General features: G+C 41.4%; 1 protein-coding gene across 1 annotated transcript; it reads right to left on the bottom strand.

Annotated features, from left to right (window-relative positions):
• Positions 1–7,404: 7,404 nt before the first annotated feature.
• On the bottom strand, positions 7,405–9,686 carry LOC116222848. The gene is made up of 4 exons (XM_031577831.2): positions 8,959–9,686; positions 8,752–8,773; positions 8,550–8,612; positions 7,405–8,283 (listed from the first exon to the last, which is right to left on the bottom strand). The coding sequence occupies exons 1-4, from the start codon at positions 9,166–9,168 to the stop codon at positions 7,889–7,891; spliced, it is 690 nt and encodes a 229-aa protein (XP_031433691.1). The 5' UTR covers positions 9,169–9,686; the 3' UTR covers positions 7,405–7,888.
• Between the last annotated feature and the right edge of the window lie 608 nt (positions 9,687–10,294).

The following is a 10,294-nucleotide window of genomic DNA, read 5'->3' as shown; positions in this document are numbered from 1 at the left end:
TTATTGCTGTAGTCCAATCAAGCTTACAAAAGTGACCCATACAGACCAGACAACCTACCTGTGCCCGGTGGCCAATTCCCTTCCACAAACTAAGTATAAACTAAAGCTGAGGGAATGGAACAATTTAAGCTCCAATCAGTTTTTAACCTTTGACGAATATATTTCACAAAATTGTGATGGTATTTGCTTTCCAAAAAAATCTGCTAATGGTAGACCAGTTAATCTCTAAAGTTGATGACAACACGTGCAGCATACAAGTTGTTCAGTGAGATGGTCAGTGAGACGTTTGATATGATGTTTGGTAGGTCAATCAGTTGGTTGGTTGGGAGGTTTCTGGCACGAATCATGCGCTATACTCCGTCAAATGACAAGGAGAATGACACAGGACGACATGCATAACAACCCTGTCAGACCACACATCAGGACGACATGCATAACAACCCTGTCAGACCACACATCAGGACGACATGCATAACAACCCTGTCAGACCACACATCAGGACGACATGCATAATGACAGTCAAAGGACGTGTAGGACGACACATCCAATCGAAGTTGAATTGACACAGACAAATGTTTTGTCAGGTGAACAGTCAACATAGACACTGTAATTATCAAAATAGTCTGGTCACAACTGATGTACAGATCAAAGTTGAATAAACCTAAACACATGTTTTGTCAGAGGCTCAGTTGACATAGACAGAGCGCTTCATTTTGATACAAATGGAACCTCATAGTAATCTGGCCCGATGGGTGTTGTCCAGGGTGCAGTTTTTATGTGCGTAACTGTCCAGGGTGCTGTTTTTATGTGCGTAACTGTCCTTGGTGCTGTTTTTATGCGTAACTGTCCAGGGTGCTGTTTTTATGTGCGTAACTGTCCTTGGTGCAGTTTTTATGTGCGTAAGTGTCCAGGGTGCAGTTTTTATGTGCGTAACTGTCCAGGGTGCTGTTTTTATGTGCGTAACTGTCCTTGGTGCAGTGTTTATGTGCGTAACTGTCCTTGGTGCAGTGTTTATGTGCGTAACTGTCCAGGGTGCTGTTTTTATGTGCGTAACTGTCCTTGGTGCAGTGTTTATGTGCGTAACTGTCCTTGGTGCAGTGTTTATGTGCGTAACTGTCCAGGGTGCTGTTTTTATGTGCGTAACTGTCCAGGGTGCTGTTTTTATGTGCGTAACTGTCCTTGGTGCAGTTTTTCTGTGCGTAACTGTCCTTGGTGCTTATTTTCTGTGTGTAAACAAGAGTCAATGGATATTTTGGTCTGCAAGTCCGTCCTGTCCACACGTGTTCCTTGGATGAGTTTGATCCTTTTTAGACAGGAAAAGTAGCGCTCTGCTGATGTGCTGGTGGCTGGTGGCTGGTATCGTCACGTATGGTATAAGTGTAAGCTGGAACACCTTGTACACCTCGGAGCATGTACCCTGTAGGTCACCCTCAATTAGAGGCTGTGCCACCTCTCCCTGGTGGCTTCTGAAACAACTTCTCGTGGAGCTCCTTAACTTCTGCTCATTAAAGAATGGATACATCTTGATCAGCTGCGCTAACTCGCTGGTGTGAAATGCGGCGGGCTTGCAGGAAGATGAAAATGATGTGATCAGGTGCTCCGTGTCGGCAAATCATCGGGTCATGTACAATACTACAAGTCACACAATAATGCTGATCTCTTACAAGAGCATGAGGGGAAAATTGTGAAAGGCATCGAGACAGTTTGGTTACAAAAGCAGTTTGGTTGCTTGAATGGTATTTGTGCCTTGTGCTAAAAACCAAATGTTACTGAGTGAGTTAAACAGTGGATGTACATTGGGGCAGTGGGATTTCATTAAAGCCCCCACTCCACCGTGCTGTCAAGCCATGCACCTTCCTCCTTCATAAGTCTGATCAATTTGTTGAATTGTGGGATTTGTAGTTGATGTAATAGCTTTTGCATCTCTATGTAAGCTGATGTAGTCTCAGATTGTTGCCGTTTGTCTACAGCCACGACAAAATGGTTGAAGCCAAACATATTAGCATTTATATGGCCATACCAGGCTATATCCCCTGACAAGCTAGACCTCCCCTTTGACCTCCAGACACACCCACCCCCTCCACTAACTTTATTTATTGTTATATAAACTATATATGTAATGTACATTTCTGTAATGAAGAGGACTTTCCTCGTAACAAAAGACTTTCCTCACAGAAGAAGACATGCCTCGTGGCATGCGACGGTGCCGTGCCGAGGTAACTGTGGCTAGTGTCGGAATAAACATATTAAGTCGTCTTCCACAAGTCTCTTACTCCGAACAAGCTAACTTGAATCAAGTTTGGGCCTTGGCGGTTTAATCAGGGAATTCGCATACTCACTGACGTCAAGAAAATGTTCACATACACTGCCCTTTTCCTTAACGAATCTGGTGATGACAGTGAGTTTGATGGCTCATCCACACAGCAATGAAAGGAGACATGTTTATGGAATCAGGAATGTTATGGTGTTTTGATCTTCTATGTTGGTCTGTTTTTCTGTAGTGTAACGGTGGAAACCCATGACACCGTTACGAGCGACGCGATATTCTAATCCCATGCATTTGAACGGGAGCCAATCCATTGTGACGTAGACCACCTTTTTGGGCGACGCGACCGAAAAAAGTTGGAAAATGTTGAATCCTATGCAAATGAGGAGCGATTTTTTCCGCAGCGGCCAATCAGAATGTTTGGTGTCGTCTCTGACAGTTTGAAAATGCTATTTCCACACGCTACAACACGCCCACTCAAAGTGATGGAAGCGTATCGCGTCGCTGTCATGGGTTTGCACGGTTAGGCGAATATAGGCACAACATAAACAATGTGCATGAAATTGCCTTTCCTTGCTTTTTATGTTTAAAGGTTACCAGGATTGTCATCAGGATTTGATAATTCCCCTTCTTGACATGGGGTTGTGTGGTGTAAGCATTGATTGATTTCAGATGGAGTTGTTGATATGGGACGTTCCAGTGGATCACCTTTCAGCAAGTATGGGTGTGAGTGTGTGTCACTTCTACAGCAATGAAAGGAGACATGTTTATGTCTTTATCAGTCTCATCTTGTCTCAGTCTCATACAATAATATCCTTCATCATTTGAATACTTTGCACCCTGGTCCTGGAACAGTCTTCAGTCAAAACCCACTTGACCACTTTGTAATTTTAAATGAGTTCAAAGCTGTTCCAGCTTATGAGCTTTTTAATTGTAAGCAACATATAACATAAATGTGACATAAACAAACTCATAGGGAGTGATCCACAAATATGCGTTTTGGATAATCCCTCTGCATTTTTGTGGAAATGACACACACACACACACACAAACACACTCACATTACCCACAAATTCACAGGAAGCGATCAAATGTGATCAAATGTATGGTGTTTGACATACATGCATACAAACCATATGGAACTGGAGAACTATGGAAGTTTGTATTGGACTTCATTATTAGCAACCCACAGAAGACGATCCGCAAATGTGTATCATGATCCACAAATATTTCACCATCACCAAACAAAAATCTGCATATGTGAACCGGGGTTTTGCACATCGCTTCCTGTGAATTTGTGGGTAATGTGAGCGTGTTTGTGTGTGTGTGTGTGTGTGTGTGTGTGTGTGTGTGTGTGTGTGTGTGTGTGTGTGTGTGTCATTTCCACAGAAATGGGGAGGGATTTTCCAAAACGCATATTTGTGGATCATTCCTATGAGTTTGTTTATGTAACATTTGTGACTTCAGTAGTTACAATTAAAAAGCTCATAAGCTGGATCCGAAACAGGAGCGGACAAACTTGCATGAGACCGAATAAAACTTTGAACTCATTTAAAATTACAAAGTGGTCAAGTGGGTTTTGACTGAAGACTGTTCCAGGACCAGGGTGCAAAGTAATCAAATTGGCAGCACTGAGTCTGAAGACATTAAGAAGAAAGCAAGACTATGGTTGATGATGATGAGAGGTTAAGTCGGTCTTACGAGGTGTCTTGAGCATTTTGGCAATAAAATTGCACTTATTTCAGTTTCAAACATGTAATGCATTAATTTTATTTAATGATGAAACAATATACATGCACACAGGTGATGTGTAGGACCACACACACTACGAAAGACTCAAATGTATTTCTATACCATCTTATCTAACTACGTAAGAAAAAGAGATGGCGTATGAGCATCAGAAGAGCAGATTTTTGTTCCCTCGTATTAATTTGCGGATGTATGTCCAATTTGTCCCGAAGCTGATCTAAAAAGAATCCACAAGTATGCGATGCAGTTAGGATATACACCAGCAGGTGGCGACATTCCCTCACATAAGCTGACAGAACTACATAGCATCCGCATCCCGTACAACAAGAGACAATAAGGAGAAGGACAGCAGCATATGTAAATCCCCATCAAATTGACGGGATTAGTTCCTCAGGTATGTGATGTATGAAACCCAGGCTGTCTGATTCCGTGTTGTTTAGATTGTCATTGGTACCCTGCCGTTCTAAGGTGGAAATACTCAGTCATGGCGTTGACTGCTTAGTTCGCTCATGATATGTCGTGTATCATATAAAACACCATATGGACATATGGACAAATCACAGTTTATGTAGTTTAAGTTTCAGTTACATTTTTTACAGTTTTTATTTACAGTTATTGAGGTAAACAGACACAGGTACATTTAGGGATCCTCTGTAGGGGTCCTTTCCATGTTGTCAGACACTTATAATAACATTATGAGCCTGTCAGTCGCAAGAACAAGCAGTTGACTCTGACGCAGATGCTTACCTTAGGGTTACATTGTGTAGCCGTTTTGTGCGTGCCAGTTAGTTGCCCTTAGTAACAGTTTGGACCCAAGATCTAAAAGTAGCGCCCAAGCTGAAACATTAGCTTTCCTTTAAGCAATTAGTCATACAGTGCTAGGTAGGCTATTTGATTTATCTAAATATCTATCATGCTGCATATACGCTCTTTTTAAATACACATGTGTTGCTTTTTAAACAGTTGTTCAGTGCTTATGAATGTGTTATGAAATCCAGATAGACCAGGATGCCACAAAGGACCAGGAAGACAACAAGGGGTTTAAGGGGGAAGAAAGCCCCTCAGACTATCCTAGAGATACCATAATTCATATTCATAAGTCATACATTTCTCCAAAGTTACTCTCAGTCCAGCGCATACCTCCCTCCCAACTTAAGGTTTGCCTTTCTCCACAACGAACCAAGTCAATGTACACAAAGTGGACATACAAATTTAGGAGGCAGTTGCACCTGAAGCTTTTCTTTCCGCCGCCTTAATAGAAATACAGACTACACCATGATGCCTCCTATTGGTACTTCGAAACAACCCCCTCAACCAGACCTTCATCTTTTGTACGAACCAAAGTCCAATCATCACCCCCATTGGTAAATGAATATACCGTGACAAGGATGAAATGATTGAGAAAAAATATCAGCAACAATCTCAGCATGGCTGATCGTCAGGCTTTGACAGAATTAAGGAACAATCCAGAAATCATAATGGGAGCTGCAGATAAGGAAGGGCGTATTGGGATTATGGAGGCAAACTATTATCGAGCCAAGAGGCTTATTCACATGGAAGACGCAGAGTCCCACCATCAGCCAAGTGAATGAAATAAAAAATGAAATTGACAGCCTTCTCAAGCATGCCATGGAATGCAACTGGATTTCACTAACAAAGGTTAACTTCCTTATAAAGCAGTACACCAGGACTCCAATACTGTACGGTAACCCCAAAGCACATCAAATCCCCCTCTAGGACCTTCTGTCTCGGGCAAACAATCCATCTCTGATGGGCACGGTGGCTGATCCAGGATGTGCATCTCTGGGAGGAAGTGGTAATCAATAACACAGACATGGATCCATTCAGAACAAAGCTAAAATTGTGGAAAAGGTTTTTAGATGATGTCTTGATATTTTGGAATGGAACAATAGAAGAACTCAAATGTTGCAGTCAAATGTAAATTCAGGAAGCTGTGTCACAACGGAGTAGAACCTCAACACTATCAACTTCCTGGACCTTACCATCTCTAGAAATCATGCCTCGATCTACAGGAAGCCTATGGAGAGCGCTCTCCTCCACTACAACAGCAACCATCCAAACCACTTGAAACAAAACATACCTAAGGGACAGTTCTTATGACTAAAGCCCCTGGTGCACCAAGGTAGGCCGTCGGCCAAGGTCTGCCCGTTGGCGAGCGTCTGCAGCCCTAGTCTTTGTGGTGTGTCCCGCACCATTGGCACTAGTCGGATCCCCTAATTTGCGGCTTTTCTTTCTTTCTTTTTCCACGGTCAAAAGAGAAAAGGGTAAGCAAACGCTGCTTTGTTTTATGGTTTGGAACACACATGTACATGGAAAGTTATTTCCTGTCATGCAAGTGAAGAACGTACGTGCTAGTATCAAGAATAATCAACAAACAATGGCAAAAGCAGAGCCATTAGTGAGAGACCACACTGGACCAACACAACTGCATTCTTCTCAACCCGCCTGCCCTAATCATGCTTGGTTTCACTTAAAAGGACATTTCAGATGTGGAAAATGCAGCCATGGAAACAATACTCCTAATGTCTGCTGAAGTTTTTCACCCATCCACACAATGGTAAGTTTCCCAACAAACAATTGATAAATTGCAATATAACATCAGTAATCTATATGCTTACATGCCCCTGCGGACAAGCATATGTTGGACAAACTCAAATGACAATTTCAGCACATAAAACTGTATCTGTACAGAGTATGCCACAGCCAAATGAGCACAACCTTAAAGAGGTGGGAAATAACAGAATGTATATCACGAGACCGTGACTTCAGTTAGAACTGTTATATATTTGGTAAGATATTTACCATTTCACCTGTCATTAGATTAGATTAGATTCAACTTTATTGTCATCGCTTTATTGTCATTGTCATCGAGTACAAGTACTGAGGCAACGAAATGCAGTTAGCATCTAACCAGAAGTGCAAAATCAGAAGACTGCAGAGTATATATGCAAAGTGGTAATATAAAAATAGATACATAGAATATATACAGTATGGTATAAGATATAAGTGAACAGTAAGCAGCAATAATGGTGATTAGTGCAGATATGATATAGATATATGTAAAGTGCAGGTGAAGTACAGGTGAAAGTGCAGTAGAAGTTATAACTGAGGTAGGAGACATGATAAGATATAAATACGGTGAATATGGATATGGACAACAATTTTAAATAAATAGATATAAACAAATGAACAATTTTAGTGCAAATGTTCAGTGGCTGGAGGGAGGTGTGTGGCAGTCAGGCCAGGGTAGAGGGGGGAATACAGTCACTGTAGGAAGGAATGTGAGGGGGTAGCCAGGGGGGCTATCACCGTGATGCAGAGTTCAGCAGGGTGACAGCCGCAGGGAAGAAGCTGTTCCTGAGCCCACAGCCCCAATCTTTAAGTAATGCTGCTCCTAATCACAATATTCAACTTTAGAAATCACAACTTGAAGGAATTTCATTCTCTCTTTCATTCTTTATTAGTACTCAACAATGAGTTGGCCCAGGGACCACATAGTCAAATAGATAGATAAAATAACGTTATCACTTTGGAATGACCTAACAAACCACAAGATCTCAAAACCAATCCATACTGGTCAATCTGTGTTTAGAAAACGATTCAATAGAGCCATGAATTTCCATGTAGGGGATAGTTTTAACATAAAACGTGTCAGGTTCATTCAGATTTGTTCTTTATAGGGGAACATTTCTAAAAAAGTTTAAATCCCCTTGGGGTGTATACGTGTGTGACCATGTTACCACTAACATGTTCAGAGCCACTTAACGACATACATCGATTGACACCGAATGATGTCACACCACCACAACTTCCTGATAAGGTTATTTTAGTTATCATCCTCTGGCCCACACATTAGAAAAGAAAAACGTCAAAAGACACCCCATCCCTATACCAGTCAATAAGTTCATATTTTGTGTACACCATGACCTTCAACTCGTCGTTCGCCGTTAACGGGATAAAGCGGCCGGTGTAAACGGACTTGTGGTTTGGGTAGGTGCAGGTCATGGTGTCCAAGGAGCTGACCACCTTCTGATCCTTTGGGTAGGTCTTCTTGGACTTCATGACAACAGTGCTCAGGTACTCAAAAGCGCCTTCTTGCTCACAAAACTGGTCTGGTATGCGATAGGACATTCTCAGAGACACGAAGTATAAGCCATCCGTCGGAATGCGCAGGGACTTGACGGTCTGGCGATTGGTGGGGTTCCTCCACTGCATGGGTGTAGTATTATTCGGATGGGGTCTAATAGCTAAGGGCAGCGCAGAGAATGACATGAATGTTTGATATTTTGTTAAGTTGCATGATTTATTACATAATGCCAAATAAAACATGCACCCATTGTCTCTACACACAAACACTTGTACTTATAAATATATATTTAACTGGGTGTTCAAACGCAAGTCCGACCGTCCAACTTGTGGATAATACCTATCCACTTATCCTACTCTCCTTAATCCTCCGAACCCCCAGTAAGAAGTAAAACACATTCTGCTTTGCGTTCAAAATGAGACTTACGAATCAGGCGAAAGCCAGGCTCTTGCTTTGGTCGGGGATCATGTTGTGCTTGAGCAAGAGATACTTAATAATAATAACAAAAAAAACATGACATTAATAAAGCTGAAATACGTGCATTTAACATTTGGAATGTACTTCTCCTATCAGTAGGCTTAGGCGAATATAGGCACAACATAAACAACAACAACAACAAAACACTTACCCCCCTGTGCACCCATGCCAGCCTGAAAAACAAATGCATTTAGGAACTGAACAAACAGATCGTCAAGCAGGCTCTCATGCTATTTACTCATTTGTCATTATGTGCAAAAGGCTGTGTACATCCATAGAGGCTATTGGAGGCTATTCCCGAGTTCCCACAAAACGCATGCATACACCTGCTCATAACAAAAAAATAGCATCGCATTACCTCATCACTTGTACTCATTCGTTTGAGATGAGGGAGAAAACAAATTACGACGAAGCCCACGAGTAACATGAAACCCGTTGCTAAACGAAACCGCGTCTCTTGTCGCTTCATGGACCGACAGTGGCTTAACAGAGCTATGACAATCTCTTCTTGTCTCAAGTTGGTCACCGAGCCTGAAGAAAGGGCATCGGTAGAAAGAGCCGACTGCATCTTGTGCACCAAGGTTACACCGCTTTACGACTTAGCCTATTCAGTTGCTTCCACTCTCTCCTCTCAACCTTAGTTCCCACGAGTTTTATATAGGCTACTGTATAGCCTAGTCCCGCCCGCCCACACAAATCTATGCATCCTGTCTCGCCCTGCAGAAACATCGACCACTCGAATCCTGAGTCAAGACTAGGCATGCTCAACGTTTCTTCTTTTTTTTTTTTATGTCTCAGCGGCAGCTCGGGGCAATAGCATTTGTTAATTTCGCAATAAACAGTAAAACGCACACAACATGGCGCTATTATTGTGCCTTATTCCAGAGCATGCAGTCAAATATAATTTGACGGCAGCATTCTAAGAGTATTTCGTTATTAACAAAAAAGAAAATGGGTTGGTAAACATAGAAATCTGCTGTGCAAGTTTATTTAGAGTAGGCAAGAAGCTGGGGCACACTCGCACACCATGAGGGGGGAAGAAAGGAAAAAAGGGGGAAGAAGAAAAGAGAGGAAAAAAGAGAGAAAAAAGGGAAAAGGAGAGAAAAAAGAAGGAAGGGATTTTGTATGGCCTAATCCTCCATGAGTAAAGTTTTTTAATGTTGATGTACATCATAAATTATTTTTAAAACATTTAACTTCTGATTTTGTATGCATTACTATGAGAGCAGAGGTTTCAGGTTCGAGTCCCACCGTTGGCAGAAATTGAGGTTTGCATTATTTCATGCAAAGCTCATTTTCATTATTGGAAATCACAATTTGTTTGCATATTACCTTTTATTAACCTTATATTAGTGAGATATGGATAATTCTACATTGAATATTTCAATACATATATGCATTTATGAGAGAAGAGTTGACCCCAAAATACCCGGTTCGAGTCCCACCGTTAGCAGAAATTTAGCTGTGCATTATTTACTGCAAAGTTCAATTTTTACTGGAAATCACAATTTGTTTGCATATTACTTTTAATTTACCTTATATTAGTGAGATATTTATAAATCTACATTGAATATTTCAATGCAAGTTCATGTACAGTTATGTGTGAGGTACGCTAATTGTTTCACAAAATATTTGTGTTCCAATTAATACGTCCTTCTATTCACAAAAGAACAATGTATAAATCTTTGTTGTAA

The sequence above is a fragment of the Clupea harengus genome, chromosome 12 (genome assembly GCF_900700415.2).
Source record: "Clupea harengus chromosome 12, Ch_v2.0.2, whole genome shotgun sequence".
NCBI classification, from domain to species: domain Eukaryota; kingdom Metazoa; phylum Chordata; class Actinopteri; order Clupeiformes; family Clupeidae; genus Clupea; species Clupea harengus.
Note: the sequence above shows the minus strand (reverse complement) of the source record. Positions and strands in the feature narration are given on the sequence as shown.

What these genes read in the sequence shown, in the direction of transcription:
- LOC116222848 (XM_031577831.2), bottom strand. Translation starts at nt 9,168, where the DNA reads ATGCAGTCGGCTCTTTCTACCGATGCCCTTTCTTCAGGCTCGGTGACC. An exon ending in GAATGAGTACAAGTGATGAG is followed by an intron (nt 8,774 to 8,958) that starts GTAATGCGATGC and finishes TTTGTTTTTCAG; the next exon opens with GCTGGCATGGGTGCACAGGG. An exon ending in TGGCATGGGTGCACAGGGGG is followed by an intron (nt 8,613 to 8,751) that starts GTAAGTGTTTTG and finishes ATTATTATTAAG; the next exon opens with TATCTCTTGCTCAAGCACAA.